Here is a 25,339-nt window from a genome sequence, read left to right on the forward strand (position 1 = left end):
TCGTCATATTTAAACATCAACTTTATGGTTCAAATAGTTGGCACAGTCAAAGCACCTCATCTAGGTGAATGCACTCTTCATAAAGGACATGGGAAGATGCTCCTTTAAAACACTTCAGAACAGACCTTTTCTTTGTTAACTGAACGGTAAAGAACTTCAATATTCTAAGTGATCAAATATTTTGACATACTGAGTAGGCCTAAAAAGAGCCAGCAGGAAATTTGTAAAGGAACAAGAACATATGAAAATGCAGTTAACTCAGAGCTATACCCTGGATAAATTGGGATTCAGAACACCAAACTCATAATTTCAAAAAGGCTGCTTATTGGATAAGGGAGTGAAGCATTGGTGGCTATCTTTCATACAAACAGGAACTGACAAAACATTAAAACCTATAGCTGAAGAGTTTTGAAACTTCTGGGCATTCTAGGAGACAAAATAAAAATGGTAGTACACAGAGGACTGTGAAGTGCCTGAAGAAATCATAAATACTGTAAATGGGACATCTTAGTAATAATTTGAAAAATTAATACTGAAAAAGCATACTGAAAAATACACTTTTTCACTTTACCTACCTGAGACAACAGTGGCATCCAGTGGTCAACATTAATGTGTTTATGTTTCATCTTGTTCCTATATAATTACTAGATCATATTTTTCTATTTCCTTGTTTAATTTACATAAAATGGAACCATTCTGTCCTGTTATGTAGTCATAAAATTTATGACCAAAAGTTATGGCTTAGCATGCATAAATCTATTTGGTTGACAAGCAATAACCTAGTAACAATTCATTTCCCCTCCCATTTTCATCTTCTCAATTTATTGCTAATGATAACTTCTTTTGGACAACTTTCTAAAATCAGGGAGATAAAATCTGAACAGAGCATTTAAAAATAATGAGTACTTAGAACAAGTACTTTGTTGAAATGGTGGAGATCAAAGATTCAGTTGGGATGAAACCGTGTTACTGTCAAACACTTTCAACTCCTGCCTATAAAAACCTGACTGGCATCACCCTGTGCTCCACTTAGAAGAGGAACATGTAATTGTAAAGTTGGTTTTTTCCCCAGGCTCCAGCTTGCAGTGTGCCAAAACTAAAAAATTTGAACAAGATTCTTTCAGTAGAGGTTTATACGCATGGACATGAAACACATTAAAGCACTCTGAAGGGATGAAATTCATTTGACTCTGTATGATCCTGTGCCAAAATTCATTTGACTCTACATGATACTGTGCCCTGTGTTCAAGTTTTATGCAGTATAGGTAAAAATCTGACCCTAACATCTACAAGAAGGCTACAATTTCAGTCCGCAAATCCTTTCTGGTTCAGTGCCTAATGGAGGGGGAAAGCAACTTTCAACTACTTTGTGTATTTTTTTTTAATAAAAAACCTGTTTGCTTCACAATTCTCTTACGTCAATCAACATCTAATTTCTGAAATCTCAGAATTCCAGTCAAGACATCTCTCTTTCTCTGCTAATTTAGAACCAAAACACTACTAAATAGATTCTCTGATCTAGTCAGACTACTATTCCAATCAACTGCTCACTTGTCTTTCCTTCCAATACCTGCACTCTGTGACTTGCAGTTTTTCCTACACCAATGCTGATTTTTCTTCCTGGGAGGTTAGGAACACCATTGTTATTTTTGCCTTGCTTTGGAGCCCCACTGGAGCCAATCTGATTGACAGCACATTGCAACAATTCCTCCATCTCAAACTGACAAGGCCTGTCCTACAACTGCAGGCGGACCAGCTGTCTGACCTCCTCCTCAACAGCACTGGCTAGCTTTGCCGGCTTAGAACTGCTGTATCCATCAAGTCCCCAGTGATTGCTGTTGGCCTTATGCCCATCAGCTGACAGCCATAGCTATCAGAACCACTAGTCCAGGCTTCTGGGGTTGTGCTAGGGCTGCAACAGCTGACAGTAAAGAACAAATTTTGGGACTACAGTGATTTCAGACAACTGGGTTGCAAAACTACTTCATAGTCTATGCATACCAATATGATGTAGAATCTCTTGGAATGAGAGCTCAGAGAGGATACACGGATAGATGAACTCCTGATCTCAGCCACTGCAGAGGTTTTTCATAGAATATATAGGTCTGGGATAGATATTGAGAAGTCATCAAATTTCTAGATGCCTACCCCAACAAGTTTATTTTTTTCTTAAAAACTCCAAAAACATCTCCAGACATTACATGCCAATGCTTACAGATATATATTTACACACACACATACATATATATAATATTATTTCATACTTTTCAGAGACGCCACATATCTGAACTGCTATTATTATGCAACAGCAGTGCAGAAGGCTCAGCTATACTGGGTTCAACACATATAGAATCACAGAATCATTTAGGTTGGAAAAGACCTTTGAGATTATCAACTGTTAACCCAGGACTGCCAAGTCCACCACTAAACTATGTGTCTAAGCATCGGATCTACATAATTTTTAATGATCTCTAGGAGTGGTGATTCCACCACCACCCTGGGCAGCCTGTTCCAATGCCTCACCACCCTTTCAGTGGAGAAGTTTTTCCTAATATCCAATCTAAACCTGCCCTAGTGTAATTTGGGGCTGTTTCCTCTTGTCCTGCCACTAGTTAGCTAGAGACCTAGCTCACCTGGCCACAACCTGCGTTCAGGTAGTTGTAGAGAGCAGTAAGATCTCCCCTGAGTCTCCTCCAGACTAAACAACTCCAGTTCCCCTAGCCGCTCCTTTTAATTCTTGTTCTCTAGACCCTTCACCAGCCTCATTGCCCTTCTGCTCCAGCCCCTCTACATCCCTCTTGAAATGAAGGGGCCCAAAACTGAACACAGGATTTGAGATGCAGCCTCACCAGTGCTGAGTAGAGAAGGACTATAATTTCCCTTGTCTTGCTGGCCACACTGTTTCAGATACAAGCCAGGATGCTGTTGGCTTTCTTGGCCACCTGGGCACAATGTTGGTTCATGTCCAGCCAGCTGTCAACTAACCCCCCCAGGCCCTTTCCCAATGGGCAGCTTTCCAGCCACTCTTCCCCAAGTCTGTAGTGTTGTGTGGGGTTGTTGTGACCCAAGTGCAGGATCTGGCACTTCTCCTTGTTGAACCTCATACAACTAGCCTTGGCCCATCAGTCCAGCCTGTTCAGATCTCTCTGCAGACTCTTCCTACCTTCAAGCAGATCAACACTCCCGCGCAACCTGGTGTCATCGGCAAACTCATTGAGGGTGCACTCGGTTGCCTCATCCAGATCATAGATAAAGCTATTAAACAGAACTGGCCCCAACACTGAGCCCTGGGGAACACCACTGGGGACCAGCCACCAGCTGGATGTAACTCCATTTACTACCACTCTTACATGATCTAACCTAAGGACTCCCAGTGCAACACCAGGATAAAAGACAACTAGAAATCACAGAAACCCAGTAAGTTATAAGGTTCTGTTTTGATACGATCATTGCAAAAGATCTTTGAAGTCAGTAACTTAAGAGCTGCTTTTTGAATGAGGAGTGTCTGAGGAGGAATCTGAAAAGCCTTGTGCTTTATGGGATAGGATTGGAGTAACGTGCAACATCCATTTTAGGACACAACACACGTTCTCCAGAGACACATCTTCTATTCCATAACATATAAAAAATTAAAGATCTGATCTGCAAAATATGTTTTGCTTCCTCATATCACCCACCACAACGACTTCAGAAGTACAGTCCAGATCAAAAACTTGACATGACACATCTGTAAATACAGGTTTTCAACCAAGGAAAGACATGTTTGTTGTATCTTCTTTAGATAGTATCTTCTTCAGGTCTTCAGATCTTCGGAAAGTATCTCTTTCAGAACCAGTACATATTTTAATAACTTAAAGTTTAACTTTAAGGGGAGGAGGATTAGAAGACAGGTCTTCAACTGATTTTTAATAATCTTAGCTCTGCTGCCTTCATCTGATCCTTTATGATTGGTAAGGATGTAGTATGACATAAAGGTTGCAAGAAAGAACAGACAATCTTCCATTTTTTTCAAGGAAAGACAATGGTGGGCATAAGTTATTTTCAGAGAGAAGCATATATACCTCCCCTTAGACCCTCCAAATTTTATGCAACCTATCAAAAATACTGCTCTCTTACAGCTGTAAGCAAAAATTTAGATTACTGCGTACCGCATTTACATTACTGCATTTTCTCACCTCTTCAGCTTCATGTGCTATTAACTGTTCCATTAGCATTTTTCGTCGTCTCTTTTCTCGTTGCTCTCTAGCAAACATATCTTCCTCTAAACGTTTTTGGATTTTCCTTATATATTCATCATCTGAATAAATACTTAACAGCTCGGTTGCTGTCCGTGCTGTAGTTTCTGAAGTTGTTTCTTCCAGCTTCTGTGTTTGCAATGATTCTTGCATATCTCTGATTGAAAAGATTAAAAAGATCACCGACTTCATAAGAATTATGGTTTATACATGTTTTCTTACAGCTACATGTTTTCTGTATAGTTATGGACAAGTCTGACACATAACTCTTTGCACAACAGCACTCTGTGGACACTGTGGCTACCTCTTGATGCTCTTGTGAGACCACTAAGTCCAGAGGAGGGCTCCAGCACTGATTTGAGCCAACTGTCAATTAGTTCAATTGCTAATATGAAGCCAAATTCTGCAGAAACAGGAAATTATGATAGCTCACAGGATATCAAAGAAAGATGGGTTACTCTTCAATATATCCATACACAGCGCAGTTTTGCAGAGTTATTAATCACAGGCTGTTTATACACAAAGTATCTACAGAAGTATGCATGACTGCCACCTCTTCTGAGTATGGTATGCATATCACTAAAGGTGACAGAATAAATATTATTTGAAATTATTCACACACAATTTAATGTACAAGTAAGTCTAAGGAGAAAGGTTACCTCTCTCTATTTTCTTTGAAGTGTGTTACTGTGCATGTACATCCACAACCATTCTCATCTCTCTGTGAGTCTAACTGACCTTGCAGAATCAAGAATGAAGGGGTGCACTTTATGTCTTTTTTTGTTGCTGCATGCATGGCAAAAAGGAGAAAAGGAAACCTGAGCCATCCCTACTACAACTAAAGGTAAGGTAAAAACACTGCAACAGTGCTGGAGCTGGAATATTTGCAGTGCTGGTGGGACAATCACTTCAAGTACAATCACAGTTTAAACTAAACAAGCCATTACATTTTCCTCAAGTAGCTGCCCACATGGATAGTAGGCACCAGAAATAGGGTCCTGTCCAATCTTAACAATCTACGATCCAAATATTACCTGTCAGTGACTTGGCTGTATATTGCAGAGGCCTTTTCTGCTATAGACTTCTCAAACATTTTAATCTCCTTGAATACGTCCTGAAGAAATAACACAAACCTTAAGGTTTATTTTCTCTTCACAAAGCATCATAAGGAAGATTCAACAGACTAAGTATTAGGGAATTATTTTCCATTGACTTGTCTACTAACATTGTCATGTTAGTACAACAGAAACTTTTACACTGAAAATACTTCAAGCATCAGCTAGATCGTGAAAAAAGGTATGACTATTTCCTTTTTTTAGCTTTCATTTCCTTCCCCACTCCCCTTTGCCTAGCTATACCTATGTCCACCAGCCAGAAAATCCCAAGCTTTTGCAGCCATTTGTTCTGCAGGATAATAAGGATTTTGAGTAAAACTCTAGCAGTTTATGTAATTCCCACTTTGATTTGAATGATTTGAAACAAGATACTGTAGGCTATGATCTGCTTCAGATTTAGTAGCTTGAATTTATCCCTGACAGTTACTCAAGCAATTATGTTCCTACACTCTAGATTTAAATGCATTTGTCGCGGTTGCACAACTGTAAAAACTGGCAGTATTTGCACTCCTGATAACAAAACAATCTATGAACTGTAAGATTATACTCCAAATACTTTTCAGTACTAGATAACACAGATACTTTTTTTATTGCTGCATTGCCATCATCTCTTGATCTGATCTAAACTTGTTACTAACATCTTCGATAGAGCAGATGGTTTTACAGTGTGTTACAGAGGAGTTCATACATTATGGTGCAAAACTTCATTATGCACAAATGAGAAGGAACCATTAATGCTTTTATTTCAAATATTCTGCTCAGTAGACTAGAAGCTAAAATACTGCCAGCAATTAACTACTGTAACTACTTATTGTATTTACTCAATATGAACTTTCATATCAAAAGAAATTTTTACTAAAAAACAAATGCAGAATCATAATCATGCTAATATTTAGCCCAATTTTCACTGCTTGGGTCTCCTGTATCATTTTAACAGTTACATCAGCAGCTTTTCATGGTGCAAGTACAGTATTTGTAAATGTAAATGCTCCCAGTAATCATGTTTTGCAGATTCATATAATTAACATTAAAAGAATATAGATGATAGTTACCTCTGCTTCTCTTTTCTTCTTTAAGAATTTTTTGGCTTCAATAGCTTTTATGGTGTGGCTTGGTGGTGGCTTTGGAATCTGTATAATGGCTGCTTGAATCCTGGCCATTATTTCATTTTGTCTCCTTCTTCCTATGTGATGCTGAATGTTCAACATCTTGTGTTCAAATACTTGAATTGAAACAAAATATACCATATGGCCCTAATACACTACCTATATATCTATGAAGTAAATGTAATTAAGCCATAAGGAAAAAAATCTTCCAGGTAGAAAGTAGAAGAGCTTATCAGGCTCCAGGACGGGGCAAATTACTTTTCTTTTTTTCTTTCTTTTTTTTTTTTTTTAATTTAAAGTGGATCACTAAAACACCATGAAAGTAAAATATCCTTTATCTTTTGTTCACCATTAAGCTCTGTCTTAAGAATATTCTCAGCCTCATAAATCACCTCAGTACCCATAAATCACCATTTCTATATCAAGAAGTAGATGCTGTAAAATGCAATTCAAATTAAAGTATCTTCCTACATTCTGAACAATTGGACAATTTAGCAATATGTAGTATATGTTCTCAATATTTGAGGATGAAGATGTATTTCTTAAATATCAGTATCAGAAAATGGTAATCTATATATGTTACGTCTGCATTAACAAATAGTGCAGTGCAATAAAAGCACATGTGTAAAGAAAAACAGTTTGTGCTCAGTGCCTAATAGGCATTTAAGGGCTTGCATTAAATTCTAGTTCTAGTATGGTACCTGTTTGAGGTCAGAATATAGCACAGAAACTGAGAATACCATTAGGTAGTATTACCACTGAACAATGAGTCTCAGATGATCAAGAAGTAATAAACTTTTAAATTACACTAGTTAAAAGTGCACTACAGATACATGCAGTTAAAAGTGGAATTGAGTGGAAAAGTTTTTTTACAAAGAACCAAAGACATTTAAAAAATAAATATGTAAAATATCAAATAAGATATTATTAATTTTTAAGATTTTGTTTTGAATATTGTTTGTGTTTTCTTTTATAGATATATGAAATGACTTTTTTTTTTTCATTCTTGTTCATGCAGTGGCAATAGAATAGCTAAATAACCACAAGAAGACTCCTTTTAATTAGCAATACAAAATGCATCTCAAATTAGTCAACTTACTGTGGTTTGACACCCCTTGGATAGCTGGCCAGTTCCTCTATATAAAGTACAGGCTATGTACTTTGGATGAGTGCTCCTGTATCTTAAGAAATAAGTTCCTCTTTCTTACATTAACAGAACAGCTACACAGAGCTACAAGGTGTTCTGAGGTCATAACCACTACAGGCCCCCTTCTCTGTGTCTTTTCCCTGCTTTTAAGCAGTTTCATCTTTTCTTCACAAGTGAAAAATGTCATAAATCTCTTTTATGGACAGCTTAAACACACAGCTGTGAAATCTATGCTTTGTCTTCAAATCTATAAACGTTTTCCATACATGAAAATATGCAAATATTCTCAATTTAACATTAAGTTATTTTAAAATATGCATGTTTTTAAGGTTCTTATAACAGTATATTGGCTTTATTTCTACATATTAATGACTGCCATATGTAATGCTTTTGTTTGTTTTTGTATAAACATTACTGTCTAGCACAGAATTAAATAGCATTCACACTGGCTTTCACTAACTCATTACGTACATGACCTTAAGAAAATACTTCTCCACAAGTCTATAAAGAGTAAGTAGTCACCTTTCCAGTGTCTTGGGCTCTTTGTTCCTCTTGGAGCTTCTGAACTTTCTGTTGTTCTTCAATATGTGTACGTGCTATTTTACCTTCCCTTGCCTTAGATCTTATTTCAAAATGCTCTGAAATCTGCTGTAGTTGCAAATCAGCCTGATGTTGCACTGAAGTTTTCAATTGCTAAAATTAAACATCAAGCAATAAGAAGTCAGAAACAGTAAGAAATATATTTAAATACGATAAATTTTCAATAATCATTTCAAACTGGTTTTCTGTCTTAAGGTACACAGAACAAAATATAAACATGGTTGAATATTTTTCAGAAGAACAGGAATAGCTCCATTGGAAAGAACACGCTGATTGGAACTTGAACAATGCCAAACTCTGTCCAGTTTGGAGACAAGGAGGCTGAGGGGTGACCTCAGATAGGGTGGATTTAAGTGACCTCCAGAGGCCCCTTCCAATTTCAACTATTCTACAACTGAAATGCCGTTCTGAGCCTATCTATTGATAGCAGCTACTCTCAGTCGTTTTATCTTCTTTAAGCTATACCCCTACAGGGGAAGGGATGTTTGGTTTGCGCTCGTTGGCAAACTTTCTGCTTGTAGACTATTTTTCAGGAAGAGTGACAGAAAAAAACCCATGAACTTTCACCCCGCTAAATTTGATTCACAACATATAGCTTATGAAAGATTGCTCATCCTGGTAACAAATTATGGTCTGCACATGCTGAACATTACTGCTGAAGAAGAACATCCTTAACAGAATCTACTACATTGATGCTGACTTCTCTTAGATACTCTCTTTCCCCCTTGTTTTTTCTTCTTCCTATTACTCAGCATATGGTTATTGCAGGGAAGCACAGTACAAATATATGAAGAGACATGCAGCAGAAGGAACCAAACCACTGCGGCATGAAGCTCAACACAGCTATAAAGAGGTTTCCTGGAGAGGAAATTAGTCTAAGTTGATACCTAGAGCGCAATGCAGTCTGCAATCTGAACTGATTAAGTGAGTAAAATGGCAGCTGCTGAACAACTACTAGCTTTTGTTACTGTATGTATTTTAAGTCTGGAGAAAGACTAGAAACAGAGAAGGTAACACAGAATGAGCCAAAACGAAGGAACACAAAACACAGGTGATCAATGTCCTTGAGTCACAGGTAAACCATGTAATCCTATTGTCTATGTGTAAGACATAGCAAAGGACTGCTTCTTTTCCATGTAAGTATTGGGTTTTGAATAGGAGATTTAAAAAGTGGGGAAGTATGCAACATGCTTGAGAGGTACATGTAAATATGATACCTTTTTTCCTATATATTTACACAAAATAGGAATAGTTACCTCTCGATACAAACCACTTTCAACAGACTTCAGCTTTGCACTTCCTGCAGGTCTCACTGCTTCCATGGCTATGTCAGTGAGCTTTGCCTTTCTCTTTTTTTCTAAAGCAATATACAATTCATATAAAAGCTTTGTTGCAGCCCCATGTCGTCCTGTCATGATGTCTTGGGCCACATTCTCATTAAACTGTATACCAAGAAGGCGAAGCACAGGCTCCAGGCGAGAAAAATTGTTAAGTTTTGCATGTGTAACTCTGTAAGATTAAAAACAACAACAACAACAATCAGAACAGAAACTTATTTTCAATTCCAACTTGCTGCAACAAGCATGGTCATGACACTAATCCCATGCCAAGATGGGAGCAGAAAAAAACCCACACTCTGGCTTAGCTATTATACTGTAGTACATGTAACTGCATTGGTCTCCTAGGCAGAAAAAACAGACAACACGCTGGGTTATATAAATCTTGATACATGCAGACACAAAGTGTATCTGACAGCAAAAGCTTACCCTCAGTTGCAACTAATTGTATACCATCCACAAAAAGTACAAAGAATTAGAATGAAGTTTCTATATTAATTGTATCAATCTACTTGAGCTCTAACTAGCCAAAATATAGGTGATTATTAGAAATGTCTATATAACCTATTAACCCTCACAACACTTTGTCATATTTTTTCTCCAATAAAAAGAAATGGATACATGGGTTGGAGTAGCATTGAAAACACTATGGTCTCAATGAGCAATTTATATTGAAAACTGAAGCAGTGGATTGCAGATTAATGTTTCTCTTGAGTGTTTTCACAGGAGAATCTAAATAGCAAGATCAACAGATACACAGGCCCAAACCCAATAACAATAAACTAGCACTGTATCACAACTAATACATCATATTTCATCCAAAAATTTCATAACTTCAATCTGAGTCAGAACATCATGCTTTCTATACTGCTCTATCACTTCAGTTCACAATAGTTCCTTCAAATGAACCAACAAGCTTTTGAGGCCAACTGAGCTACAGCGTAACTCTACAAAAATCTCCAATTTTAACTTCTGACCTTCTGGTAATACAGTATTCACCTTATTCCTAGATGAAACAGTCCAGGAGCTCATTATTCTCACTATTATAGTCCATGCCTTATTCCTTACACAATTACATATAACTGCAGCTTAAAACTATTGAACATTTTTCTGCCATTGAGTTAAGGTAAGATTGAGGTGAGCCCTGTTGTCAGGAATCACCTCACATGCATTGAGAAGCTGTGTTGGTATCACCTCAAATTTTGTCCTATAATCAGATCAGATAGAATTTCTTAACCTTAGCTTATAATACAAAAATGTTGTAAATCTTAATTCAAGTTCATTGTAAGAGCTCAGGGAAAACCACAATATTTTATTTTTCAACTATGGACAGCCAAACTGGAAAAAGTTTTCCAGTAGTGTTCCTTTTTAAAAGGTAGTATCGCTTTCTTAATTATTATTAGCTTGCTTATATGTTCAAGAACTATGCAACATAACCAGCAAATACATTTAATTAGACCTCGACTAGCTAGTCACAATGCCCCCATTCTTTTCTGTTAGTGCCTTCTAGATAACAGCTGCCTATGCTACAAAATTAATCTACACTTCTATACCACCACCCCAACAGGTATGATCTTGCCTTGGGGTATGTTAAAACAGAGTAAGGTGATGACAGCTTACTAAATTATCCACGAATAACATGCTTTTCCTTAATAGCACATTCCAAATTTTAAAACCATTACTTTTTAGACATTAAATAAAATTAGCTGGTTAAGGTTCTTATAGGATTCCAAGACCATACTATGACTACTACACAGTAATAACTGATCTAATGTGCAGAAGAAACACCTTGGAATTGAGAAAGCATTGCCTCAATTCTCAATAGTTGTCAAAAGGTCAATGCCAGTAATTATTAGAAAATAATGAAGAAAGGTGAAAACATTAAATTATCTTTACAATGTCATAGGGTATTGTGGTAAAGAACACCACATACAGTCTTGCTCCCTCTCATATGCCAGATACTCCCAGAAATTAATAATTGCCAGGGCCTTGCTCTGGACCTGTTCGATTACATCCATGTTTTTCTGGCCCTGGGGAGTTCCGAAGTGGACACAGCACTCCAGATAGGGTCTCACCAGTGCCGTATCTTAATGTGGTCCAGGACACTGTTGGCCGCCTTTGCTGCAAGGGCCCATTGCTAACTCACGGTCAGCTTGGTCTCCTCTAGGGCCTCCAGGCCCTTCTCTGCAAAGCTGCTTTCAAGGCCCCCAGCTGGTGCTGAAGGCATAGGGTTTTCCCTCACCAGGTGCAGGACTTTGCATTTCCCTGTGCTGAACTTTGTGAGACTCCTGTTGGCCCTTTTCTCCAGCCCATCGAGGTCCCTCTGAAGGGCAGCACAACCACCTGGCTGGTCAACCGCTCCTCCCGGTTTTGTACTGTCTGCAAACGCATTCTGTCTCACCATGCAGGTCATTAATGAAGATCTTAAACAATATTGGTGTCAGGTTCAGCACCTGGGGTGCAGCACTGACCACTGACCTTCTGCCGCTCTTCACATTGCTGATGACAACCCCCTGAGCCTGTCAGTTCTGCCAGTTTTCAGTCCAACTCACCGTCCACTTACCTAGTCCGTACTTCATCCGTCTGTCTATGAGGATGTTAAGGAAGACAGTGTCAGAAGTCAAAGCAAGCAGCACGTGCTGATTGTCTGTCAACCACTGAGGCTGCCACCTCATTGTAGAAGGCTGTCAGGTTAGTCAGGCATGATTTCCCCTTCACAAATCCATCCTTTCAACTCCCAGTGGTCTTCTTGCCCTTAGTGTACTTGGAAATGGTTTCCATGCTTACTCCTTCCCTCAGTTCCTAGGGACCGAGGTGAGGCTGACTGGCTGGGGCTTGTATGTCCCCAGTTCCTCCTTCTTGCTTTCCTTGAAAAGAGCGGCAGTTGCATTCTTCTAGTCCTAGGAATCTCTCCCAGTCACCAGGACCTTTCAAAGATCATTGAGAGTGGCTCAGCAATAACATCATCCCGTTCCCTCAGCATGTGTGGGTATATGCCATCAGGTCCCATGGACTTGTGTATTGCCAGTTTATTTAAATGTTCCTTAAACTGTTTTTCCTCCAGCAAGGGTGAATCTTTCTTGCTGCGGACTTTTCTGCTAGTCTCAGGGGCCTGGCATTTCTGATTGAGAGTTTTACCAGTAAAGTAGATAAAGACAGAGAAGGCATTAAGCACCTCAGCCTTTCACATGGTAGACTGAGGAGTATTCAAGAGTATTCAAGGAGAGGGAGATTCATCAATGGAGCCATACTCTGCCATCTGTGATGCACGTGAGTCAACTCAGCATGGCCACTACGGCGGCACATCCTGGATTTGCTTCATGCCAGGAGGAAGGCGGTGTCACAGGGGACAGGGAGGGGTGGAAGAAGGTTACAGCATGGAGTGGTAAGAGAAATCCTTCCTTACCCTTTAAGGTACCGTTACAGAATAGGTACGAAGCCCTGGGAATGGTGGATGAAACACAAAATAAGACAGAGAAGGAATCTGCACACGCAGTCTTGCCTAGGTTAGAGACCAACCCCTCACAACAAAACCTGCAGAAAGAACAGCACTAAGAAGAAACAACAGTGAGTTATGATCATCGCTGATTCCCTCCAGGAAGAATCCATTTGCAGACTGGGCCTTCTGAAAAGTTTTCTGCCTCCTTGGGGTCCAAATTAGGAACGTCACCACAAGAGTGAAGAGCTTAGTACAACCTTCAGACTACTACCCATTGCTGCTCTTTCACATGGGTACAAATAATGTCACAACAAAAAGTCAATCTGAGGTCAGTCAAAAAAATTTCAGAGCCCTGTGAAGAATACTAAAAGTTTTGGGAGCACAAGTAGTGTTTTCCTCAATATAAGCAGTGATTTTTTTTTTTCTACCGGGTCCTGTGCCCAAGTCAGCAGCAGGCTAATGTATTCTCTAGCCTTCCTTTTGCTGTGGAGATACCTGTAAAAGCCCTTCATGATGGCCTCTGTGTCTCTCACCATTTGTTACCCCTAATGGGTGCTGGCTTTCTTAAAGCCATCCCTGCATACTCAGTCTCTCTGTGCTCCTCCTGGGTCACCTGAACCCTGCTTCCACATTTTGTGTTCCTCCTTTCTATGTTTGAGTTTTGTCAGTAGCACCTTTTTCTCCCATTCATGCCTCCTGCTGCCTTTGTTCAGTTTTATTCACAGTGAGATGGATTATTCTCGGAGATGATGCTCCTTGGAAGGAAAAAAATAAAAGTTTAAAAAAATCTTGGACCCCTCTTCTCTCCAGAATCATTTTACACAGGATTGTTCCAAGCAGATCCCCGAAAAAGCCAAAGTTTGCTCTCCTGACAGGTTGTTCACTTCTCTCAGGACCATTAACTCCACTCTTGGTCACTGGAGTTAAAGCTGCATCTGATCCCCCTTGTTTGTACATACTAGGTTTAGTAGAACGTCTCCCCTCTTCAGCTCCTCAATTACATTTCTCAGGAAGTTATCATCAATGCACGTAGTAACCTCCTGGACTGCTTGTGCCTGGCAGTGTTTCTCTTCTAGCAGATACCAACTTCATTGAAGTTCCCTATTCAGATCAAGGTCTGTGAAAAGGAGGATTCCTCCAGTTGTCTCAAGAAAAACTTACTTACTTCTTTCTGCTCAAGTGATCTGTGGCAAACAGTCACCAGAGTATGACCAAGTTTCATTTTTCCTTTAATCCTAACCCATAAGATCTTAAGTGGTCATCATCTATCACAAGGCAGAACTCCATGCTTTTTCTCTGCACCTTCACATAAAGGGCAACTCCTCCCCCTCACCTTCCCAGTCTGTCCATGCTAAAGAGCCTATATCCAGCCACGGCAACACTCCAGTTGTGTAAGCCATCCCACTGCCTCTCTCTGATTCCAACGATACTGTAGTCCTGCAACTGCACAGAGGCCTCTAATTCCTCCTCTTCATTCCCCATGCTGCATGCATTAGTATAAGACACTTCGGAGAGGCAGCCAGTTGTGTTATTTACCAGAAAAAGTGTGAATGCTTCTCCCATAATGCTGTCTTCCTAGCACGTCCTTGATTGCATAAATACATTTGGCAGTGGGCAGCTGTAAGAGTCAGTCTAAAGAGAACAATATTGTCTCAACATTGCAAACAGAGACCTGGAGATGGAATGTGCTCCTCATGGACACTGGGACACAAAGACCCTGGGAAAGAGAACTGCACAGTACGAGGAGTACTGTGCCACTCCCTGCAACCTGGGACTGAAAGGAACTACTACACCCTGGAAAGGAGAACTGCACGGTACAAGGAGTACGATGCCGTTCCCTGCCACCTGGGATTGAAAGGAACAACTACAATAAGGCTGCATAACAACTGTCCAGAAGATAGATCACAACCGTGGTCATAACAACGAACCAGAAAACATAATCTTCAGGTGAACTTTCTTCATTATAATATCATTACAATACAAAAACACACCTCCTGGTCTGAAGCTACCCACCTCTGAAGCAAACCACGCCTCGGGCACTCTTCTTTGGACATGCATGATAACATGGCTTGAGAAGGTGGAGACTGGCACCATTCCATGAACCAGAAGAGGAGAAAGGTGTGTTGCTTGGCATAAAAAGATGGCTTCTTAGCAACTGAACTTTGGAGATCTTCCCCACCAAGGATCATGACGATCGGAAGGACCGGTGGGACGCTGCCTGGACCTGGGACCATAGGGACACCTTGGACCCATGGTGGTGGCTATAATCCTCTTGCCTTTTCTTTTTACTTTACGTTTCCTTTACTTTCTGTCTTTCTACCTATTGCAAGCCGCTTTACGGGCAAATAATAGATTTTTGCTGTTTAATTGAAGCATAACCCCTTGGCGTGGTCGACTTGATTTTTGCGCTTCGAGATCATAGTTAACGAACCATCATTACTCCACTGAGTGGACAGCAGCAGCCTTCTGCACTGTTTTGTCTTTCTTATTCACATTACCCTCCTCCTCTTGCTTGCCAGTCTAGGCAATCACTTCGTGACTTATTTGAGAGCAATCATCTCCTTCCCTCCTCATTCCTTGTTTAAAGCTATCCCCACCAGGTTTGCCAGCCTGTTGGCAAAGATGCTTTCTCCCAACTTGGTCAAGTGGATCTCATCTCCTCCTTCCAGTCTTCCACCTTCAGAGAGGATCCCACAAATGTGAAAAATAAATCCCTGCTGTTGACAGCGGCTGCACAACCACTTACTGACCTGTAGAATCTAACTACTTCTCATCAAGGCCTTCCAACCCACCAGTAAAATTGAGAAAAAAAACCCTGCGCCCCCATGCCTTTGACTTTTGTCCCTAGAGCCACTCTTGATACACTTCGGGTCCCTCTGGCAGTATGTCTGGTACCCATACAGAAGAGCAGGGATAAACAGTACAAGGGCTGGACAAGTCTTCACAGTCCTGAACCCAATCCTCAGCAAGTGGCAAACCTCCCTGGCTGGCATGTGAGATCAGCAGATGGGTGCCTCCATCTCCTGCAGAAGAAAGTCTCCCACTGCTATCACTCACCTTTACCTCCTAGTGTTCCTGTGTGGTTCAGACTTTGCCAGCTCAGATGCTTTGTTGCACAGAGCCACCAGCGTCTCATCTGCTACTGAACCTGTTGCGCAGCTACAGACCAGCAGGTGGACCAGGAATCTTCCTTATCTTGCCAGAAGTCACAAGCTGCAAGCCGTCTCCCTTTTCCCCAACCCAACAAGCACAGATTCTAACTACCTCTCCCTCAGCACAGCTGAGATTTCAGGTTCCCGTTTCTGCAGCATCTCAAAGAAAATCCAGTCAATCTCCTTTTCATCATCTGTGATGCTGAACAGTCTACTGACCTCCTTCTGCAGCAACTTGACTTGGTGACACAGATATTTCATGAGAACACACATCTGCTGGCAACACCACCCTCTCCCCCTTAGGCCAAGGCTAAGTAAAGACTCTGGGCATTCCCTGCAGCCTGAGACATGGGGAATTACATCCTTTCTTCGGAGAGCAGTCTTGAGTTGAGGCCTCTGACATTCTAAATAGTTGCTCCAGTGGGTAGTGAGGATCATGCCCTGTCATGCATCACCACCTCTGTCGAACAGGCATACACTGTCTCAGCAGAGTTTCTAACCTATTCTTGCACCTGCTGAAGTGTATCATCACTAATTGCACCTCCCTGAACAGGAGCCAGCTGTAGACAAGAGCTCAAAGCACCCTTCTATCAGGAAGAGTTCTTGTTGAACTTTTGGTCTAACCTGCTACTCTAATGGTTACAATCAAAATGCGTAATTTTCTTGAAGAAGTATCATCAGTCTCTCTCGAAATATGAAGCTATTCCATGCATCAAATACAAGTAGCTTTTAACTTAATGGGAAATGTATCCAATCTTCATAAATTCTAGATGTCTTTTCCACTAACTGAAATCCTAACTGAAAAATAAGTAATTTGTCTAATTTCTGTAAAACACATGTTATCCATATGTACTAACCTGCTCTGTGAAAACTGATTAAAGTCATCCTGAAGACCGTATTTGTGTAGAAGTTCCCCTAGGAGGTATCCATTAGAAAATTCTTCTGACAATGATCCTGGAACTGTTTGGGGGTTTGTTGTTTGTTTAAAAAAAGAAGTAAGATAGTTACAAGAATTCATATATTAATCTCAACAACAAAATGAAGTCTAACTTTTATTAAATTCAGAGGAATTTTAGGAGATTGATCTAGCAAAAACCAGTGTTCAAGTCACAAAATAAATCTGCTTTTGGTGTAGTTATTTTGCAACATAAGCTTTAGGTAGTCATGTAATTCTCATTTCCAGTGTTAAAAGGTAAACACCGTCATAACTGTCATTAAGATCATAGCAGAATCTATAAATTGTAATTACATTTGCCATAAAAAAATGCAAATGAAAACAAGGCTAGACCTAATATGCTTCTCTTCCATAGAAAGTTGCTCCCTCCTTGCAGAACAAATGCTCCTCCAAAGCTAGCACAACACCTACCATTCAAAACAAAGCACTGCTTTGCAAACATATTAAAATATTTTTATTCTCTGGAGTCCTTATTAGCAGTTGCAGCTTGAGCTCCTCGTACCACCTGAGCGCACTCGTGCCTTGAGGAAAATTAACTTCACCTCGAAAATCACTGTCTTGCACATGAAGGTTAAAAAGGTGCCTGAGGAGGTACGGGGGTGCGAGAAGGCGGGAGGGCTCGTCGGTGGCTCAGCGGGAGCCGGCCCCGAGGACCCCCGGGACCCCCTGGAGGCGCCAAGGCCTGACCCGGCGGCCGCCGCCCGCGCTGACAGGGCAGACCGCCGCCCCCCGCGCCCCTGCCTCCCTCCAGCGCGGCGGGGCCCCGCTCACCCACGCTCCGGGAGAGCTTCACCTCCTCGTTCAGCCACTCGCACAGAATCACCGACATGACCAGCGGCGGCGGCCCCCCGCGACAGCCGGCACCGCGTCCCGTAGCCACGGCGACCGGCGGCGGCGCATGCGCGGGGGAGGCGGGGAGGCGGCGGCGCCCGCTGCAGCGGGCCAACCGCCGCGAGGGCGGCGCATGCGCGGCAGGTGGGGCGGGGCCGCGGGGCGGGGCCGGGGCGGGGCGGGCAGGCGAGCAGGAAGGTGAGGCCGCTGCGAGGGGAGGGGCGCGTGCCCGCCCCCGCGGCCGCCGAGGGGAGTGGCGCGCGGCGGGCGGTGGGGCGGCCTCTGCGCGGGGCTGGCGCGGCGCGGGCGGGGGGCGCGGGGGGCGCGGCTGCGCGCAGGGGCGCTGGGGGCTGGGGCGTGGGTTACCGGGGCCTTCCTAGTCACGGGTGGCCGGTGGCCCCCGCCGTTCGGCGATCCTCTGCCGTGGGCTGCGAGGAGGCCTCAGCGGGCGACCGGGGTCTGCCGCCTCAGCCGCCCCCCGGCCTGGCCCCGCCAACGTGTGGCTGCTGGCCGAGCCGCTGGCTGCGGGCTTGGTCCGTGTGTGAATCTCTGCCCCTCCTTCCACCCCGGCCTCAGCGGCGCGCTGCTGAGTTTGCTCCTGTGCTAGCGCAGGTGCTGCGGTGGGGAGGACTCTGGCTGAAAAACAGGCGGGCAGTTAAACGAAAACGAGCGAAAAATAATCCTGGGTAATTTTCCCGAAACAATTCACATAATAGCACGAATTACTGTGTTGGCACCGTGTGAAGGGTGGAGGGAGAGCAAAAAGCGTGGAAAAAATCTCTGCCGTTTAAATGCATGCGACACATGTGCAGCGATGTTTTTCAACAGTGCGTTTGTGTGGGAAGTCTCAGAAACACGTGTGTGCCCATGCAGCTGCTGGTGCTGCTCTGGTAACGCGGCTTGGCACTGGTCTTTGCTCAGCTTTTGTTTGCATTAGGTCAGCTTTGGTTTAGCACCACACTGAAATAATCATATGAAATAATAGTTTTGGTACTCCTGTTTCAAAGAACGTGTTACCGAGCTGTAGACCACAGAGGAGAGAACTCTATCTGCAAAATCCAGTATATGCCATGGGAATTTAAATTGGCTATTTCTTTTTCTGGAAGATATCCATAGTTGATCTAACTATGTTTTCAATACCTTTCAGTGTAATAACAGAATCTTAGAGGATTAATTTATCTAGAAAAGACAGGAACAAGAGAATCTAGTGGTTAATGACAGGTTAATAACTAACCATAATGATCAAAAGTGACTGATTAACAGTTGATATAAACAGCTTCAAATAGTATGGATTCTGTTCTTCTAGAGGTCTTCCGATTAAATCTTTGTGATTTTACAGGAGTGCTTTAAATCAAAATAAATTACTGAGTTTTGTAAGAGTAAATGTATAACTGGCCAGTTATTTATATGTTAAGAAGGTCATTGTAGAAGTAGTGGCACACAAATGCATCAACTAACAGGAAACTTCAAGGTGGGAGAAGTACTTTCAAGGGAGATGTTTAAATCAAGATTTATATCTTTTTAAAGCTTTAAAGTTTTGTGTATATGTTATGTTATAAAAATACACACACAAAAACTTCAAGATGGGAGAAGTACTTACAGGGGAGATGTTTGAATTAAGATTTATATCCTTTCAAAGCTTTAAAGTTTTGTGTATATGTTACGTTATAAAAATACTCGCACTGTAGGGGAAGAAAAAACTTTGATTTTATTTTATAATAATGTTTGAATGGGAGTATCTACCATCAGAGTGTGTTTCTGGTATGTCAGAATACAAACGATAGATCTATTTTAGCTTCATCATGGACTTTCTTCTTCCCAGCTCCCAAAGTCAATGTAAGTGTATTTGTGTTCATATATAGCTAAATGTTGTAAGTAGCCATTAACAGAAGTTTACTTTGATTTTAAAAATGCAAACCAGAACTGATTTATATGGAGTTTATAACTTCGCTCCATATCGCCTCTCCCTTTGAAAAGCTGGTAGTTCCTGTATCTTTAGAATTAATTATGGAATGTATTCCTTCAAGTTCACTATCATATTCAGTGTATTTCTAAACAGCAAATTTTGCTTAAAAATAACATCGGTTGCTCTATCTGCTGAGGTGGACATAATCTTACTCAGATAAACTAGAATTGTGAGGAAGATGCAGAATTTCTCATACAAATTCAGTAGTGGTTTGCTGTTTCATCTGTCTAAGTTCTTAACAAATTTTGAGTAGCTTTCTCACAGAATTCTGAGGAATGATGGAATAATGTCATAATCAATTTTTATGTCATTCTTTCCCTGAATTTAAGAACTTGGAAGGTTGTTCGTGTTCTGCACTGTGAAAGCTGAGTCCCGAGAGTGTTTAAAGGAAAATACTTGCAGTCAACATGGAAGGTAACTTGTTTTCCTAATTCTGCGCTTGCTGAAAATACTAATATTTTTAAATAATAAGGTTATTTGTTCTGTGTTCTGTTAATTCTTGCATTTCTGCTCCAAATGCCAGTGGAGTGTCCTGGAAATTCCAAACTGATTTTTCACAGGACACCATACTTTGGATTTTGTAGCTTTTAGACACTAATACTGGGCTGTGGAATGCGTCTGAATTTTTCACCTAAAACTCCGTGTTTATTTTAAACTTCAGGCATCTTCCTGTGGACTTGCTTTGGAAGAGGAGAGAATTGTCTGTAGGTTATATTTATGATGGTCAAAGGAATGGAAGACATCAAACAGCAATTTGTTGAGCACAGAAATTGAAGTGCCAGGGATTGTCTGTTACATCTCATTCCCTTTGCCCTTCTGAAAGAAACCATGTGTATGAAGAATAAAAAAAAGAGCTTATGATGTAATCAAGCCTCCAGCTTTTGTGGATATTAGTTTTTAATAACATGGGCACAACAGTGTTATGCATAAAGAATAAAAGGACAAAATAAACTTTAAAAAAGTTGTTATCATCGAACTTAAGCTTTTATCGCAAAAGGACAATCAGAATATTTTTAAATGTTCAAGATACTAAACTGAAGGGGGAATTAATTAGGCAGGAATGATTTCATCTTAATACAACCAGTATTATGAAAAATCAAATGGAGAAGTAACCTGAATTCTTTAATTAAATTGCATATAGATTGAAGCCATGCAGACAGTAGTAGCACTAGACTGATAAAGAGTAATTAAAGACTATGTGGGTTCAGGAGTTTCCTTTTTTGCACCAGAATTTGTTGGTGCATCACTAAGGTTGTGTATAAACACAATTGTGTATGATTTTTTGTAGTTTTCTTTATTGTTTGCATGCCTTGTCTCTTTCCTGGGAAGTTACAAAGAGGCTAAATAGCCTCCGCTTCTCATACGGCTGCTTTTCCACTTTTCCTTCTCTAGTTTGATTAGTCATTTTACTATAATGTTGTTTAGTCCCTCTGGCATGATCATGTCACAGAATCACAGAATGGCCAGGGTAGGAAAGGACCTATAAAGATCATCTAGTCCAACCCCCTGCTAAAGGAGATTCACCTGTATTAGGTTGCACAGAATCGCATGGAGGCGTGTTTTGGATATCTCCAGCGAAGGAGACTCCACGAACATCTCTGGGCAGCCTGTTCCAGTGCTCTGTCATCCTCAAGGCAAAAAAGTTCTTCCTCATACCCAGAAGGAACTTTTTGTGTTGCAGTTTGTGCCTGTTCTGTTGTCCCTTATCCCGTGGCTGGGCGCTACTGAAAAGAACCTGGCGCCATCCTCTTGACACTCCTAAGGTATTTGTAGATGTTGGTAAGATCCCCTCTCAGTCTTCTCTTCTCCAGGCTAAATAACCCTGGATCCTGTTTGATCACAGTTCCGAAGATATTCATCCTGCACCTCCTCCTGTCACCTTGGGATCCTCATGTCTGTACTGAGGACAGAAGATGATCAAACCCTAAACAAAAAAACATGATCTTGAGGTTTGTGTTCACCACATGTTCCCACAGCTGTTTGCTAGCTACATCTCTCTGTTCCGTTGCCCATGCTGACATTTGGAACACTGTAAATCTGGAACCATGTCCTGACTCCTGCTGTGGTTTTTCTGTTGCCACAAGACACCAGCTATATTGATTCAGACCACGTTTCTCTAGTCCAGTCTCTTGTCTATGACAATGATCAATAACAAATTCTGGGGAAGAAATTAGGGGAAAGCATATACCAAGACCTGTTGGCATACACTAAAATGCCCTGCAGAGCATTCTCCCAGCCATCACTGATTGTGGTGAAGGACTTTCTGCATCCACATAAACTAGTACAATTAACTTTTCTTTCCATGAGCACATGCTGACAGTCTTGAATCTGTATAAATGTTTAAAAAGGACAGTGGCTTGTGGTTCCATAGCTTAACCTGGCTTTATATGAACAAATTACATTACCCTTCATTATGTGAAGAAGTACATTGTTTTGTGTATTTTAAAGGTGCATTCTCTGCTCGTCGCTTTCAGCACTCCAGTAGTTCTGTTATTTTTAAACAAGAACATTAGGCATCTGACTTGCAGGTTGAACTGTTTCAAGTGCTATCTTGCTTCCAATAGCTGTATTTTATATGTACATTTACTGTCCATCTTTATTCTCTCTCATTCCTTGTTTTGGGCTTGGGGATTATTTCACTGGAGAGGAACTCTGGTTCCTATGATATACTCTGCTCCTTTTATTATCTGCATGACAAATGCTAGGGTGTGAGGGTGCTGCACAAGTACTGTAAAAAAAACAACAAACGTCCCCCACTTTACGTAGCTGTAGAACAAACACTTGGCAGTGCTAATGTGGCTGCACACAATATACTGAAGAGCTGCGGTTACTGCTTAAGTAGCCTCTCTATATTTTAAAGAGGCATGGCACCTGTGTTCAAATACTGATGACGGTATGTGATGCTGTCTGGAAAATTACAGATACACTGTGTGCAGGAAAATACTGTAACTGGGTGCATTATTTCCTGTACTGAAAAGTGGATTATTAGTATGTAGATTCAACTTGAATAAATCTCAGTAGATTACTGGGCAAGATTAAGGCAAGAGAGCTGCAGAGCAGTTCTGACGCTGTGAAGAACAAACAGGGCAAAATGCTTCCGGTATGAGGAACAAGTGTAGTGTTATAGCTGCCTAATGTTTTTATTTTTTTCCATACTGGTAACCAAGTAAGGAAGAAGATAATTTAACTTATTGCACGGAACTGTAACTCACATGTTGTACCTAAGACACTATGATTCCATTTTGTTTGGTTACAGCACTTCTGCATTCAAGCCAAGGTCTGAAGAATTTTTCAGCTTCAGATGAGAATTCAGTGTCTCCAGTGTGATGTGTTCGCCAGGAATCGCTATCCACTACAGTGGATAGTAGCATGTAATATTGAATAATGTTTGAAATATTGATGCTGTTTCGTTTAATTTCTAATAATACTTAGAGACTTACTAAAGCAGCGGGTTTTTTTGTTTGTTGGTTGGTTGTTTTTTTAAAGTGTATAGAACTACTTTCATTGAAAGTTCTTGAAAAGATTCTGTGGCTTTAGGGTAGACAGTGTTTCTTAACCATTTCCAGAGTAAAGGAATGCTAAAGAAAAGCATCAAAACAGTAAAAGATGAGTGTCAGTGATAGAAATAAAGAACCAAACTGCTTGACAAAATGGAAGTTCACATAAGCAAGATAAAAGGAATTAGAAAGCTCATTAGAACCTGTCTGAATAATCACTACATACATATCTTAAGGACACAATGAAATTACAGGGGAATTAAGAGACTGGCATGTAGATATGGCTTTAAGCAAGTGTGTAAAACAAAGGAATGGGGAATTAAGGAAATTTTTATTTTAGACATCACTGTCGTGCCTCTGAGTTGATTACCTATTTTTTAGCATCTCATTCTTCGTAACAGTTTGTTTTTATTACCAATTTCTTTCCTTTAATACTCGTATGGTAATTTTTTTCCATCAGAAGGGTGAAAATTCTGGGATGCAGGCTGTGATCCCTTAGTGGGTTGCTAGGAGTAGTTGGGAAAGGCAGTAGGCAAGGGGTAAAAAATGTTGGAAGATTGGAGGCTGCAACTGGATAAAGATAGCTAACCAAGAAGAGGGTTCCACTGGGGATGGAACAGACCTTTTTGGTGAACCATCTTCTTGGTGACACAATTGACCTCTTCAAGGTGACACAAATTGCCTTAGCTCTATGGCTTGAACAGAGCCTTGAAATTCTGACTCACTATATCTCTCTTAGGAAATTTTTTGTAAAACATACTGGTAAAGGATGTTTTCAGTCAATCCTAATCATTACTCACATATATAAATCCCTCTATATCGTAACACAGAACTTAAATTATGTGAATGTTTTTCTTGTAGTCAGTCTTTTATGCACAGAATGGTTGTGTACTTGGTGTAAATGAATGAAAGTTCTCTCCAGCTGGTTGTTAGAAGAAAAATGGCAACTAAGTAGTAAGTAAAGTTCAGATGGTTCATTTTTGTTGTGCACAGTTGAATTCAATCTCTGGCAAAGTGTTTCTGCAAGATACAAATCAAGTTAATAAACCCAAACTTTCCAGACAGTTACAAAACCTCACTGAATTTGAAGTAGCATTACTCTAGGTATACACTCAGGTAAACCTGTCTTCAGTGTCACTCGAGGTGATACACCACGTCACTGTTTCTCTTTCTTCTCACTGGTCATTTGTGACTACTCGTAAAGTTCATTCTGTCCTTTCTCTTATTTTACCTCTCATCATACTCTTACTTCTTTTTTATAATACCACATATAGGTGCTCAGACTGCACTGTTCAAAACAGGTATTTCAACTGCAGTTCTAAGAGTGGGTACTTACATTAAATGTTTTCTTATACAAGTACTATGAAGTTGGTGGTAGAATTTCTTCTTTTTTAAAATTCTATTTAGTAGAGGATTTGAACATTTAATATAACCTTGAATAGAAATCTTGCTGCTCATAGCAATTTAGTAAATTCTTTTTTTGTTTCCATTTTAAAAATTAAAATTGTCATGTTTTCTGTGACAAGAATTCTCCTGCATGGTAGATAGAATAAGTTGACTTAATTAACATGTTTTATTATCTTGTGGTCAGTTTACCATTGGATGACAGCAGAAAATTCTTTCACTAAGTGTCATACCTGCTGCAGACACATAATCTATATATTCTGCAGACATCAGAAGAATCTTACAGAAATGGAGTAGTCCTTATTCTCCATTAAGAGAAAGGTGCCTTTGTAAGATATAGGTGTACTTTTTTGGTTTCTATGAGGGTATAATTGCTTTTCATAGTATTTGGAATCAGACAACGCCCAAGCCTATAAAAGGCAAGTGCAGCATACTGTTTATTAAGTTATTTTAAATCAAATGGATTCTATCCTTTGGTTTGAAATTTTTTTAAATTTATTTACATGTTAATGCATGATATTACTTGAATGGGCCAGGTGAAGCACAGAAAAATAG

General features: G+C 40.5%; 1 protein-coding gene and 1 long non-coding RNA gene across 2 annotated transcripts in view; one reads left to right on the forward strand and one right to left on the reverse strand.

Annotated features, from left to right (window-relative positions):
• Window positions 1-17,966, reverse strand: part of SPEF2 (sperm flagellar 2) — an 87,302-nt gene extending 69,336 nt beyond the window's left edge. Inside the window, exons 1-7 of the mRNA XM_055791631.1 lie at window positions 17,858-17,966; window positions 16,989-17,091; window positions 9,460-9,712; window positions 8,126-8,296; window positions 6,403-6,543; window positions 5,270-5,349; window positions 4,176-4,392 (exon numbers count right to left, since the gene is read on the reverse strand). Of these exons, the coding sequence (XP_055647606.1) occupies window positions 4,176-4,392; window positions 5,270-5,349; window positions 6,403-6,543; window positions 8,126-8,296; window positions 9,460-9,712; window positions 16,989-17,091; window positions 17,858-17,915 (1,023 nt within the window). The 5' untranslated portion in view covers window positions 17,916-17,966. The remainder of the gene's footprint in view (window positions 1-4,175; window positions 4,393-5,269; window positions 5,350-6,402; window positions 6,544-8,125; window positions 8,297-9,459; window positions 9,713-16,988; window positions 17,092-17,857) is intronic.
• Window positions 17,967-18,282: 316 nt separating this feature from the next.
• On the forward strand, window positions 18,283-24,910 carry LOC114010184 (uncharacterized). The gene is made up of 3 exons (XR_003551522.2): window positions 18,283-19,753; window positions 20,213-20,297; window positions 20,545-24,910. It is a non-coding gene; the product is annotated as an uncharacterized LOC114010184 (long non-coding RNA).
• The last annotated feature ends 429 nt before the right edge of the window (window positions 24,911-25,339 follow it).

This window comes from Falco peregrinus, chromosome Z, assembly GCF_023634155.1.
Source record: "Falco peregrinus isolate bFalPer1 chromosome Z, bFalPer1.pri, whole genome shotgun sequence".
Lineage (NCBI taxonomy): Eukaryota > Metazoa > Chordata > Aves > Falconiformes > Falconidae > Falco > Falco peregrinus.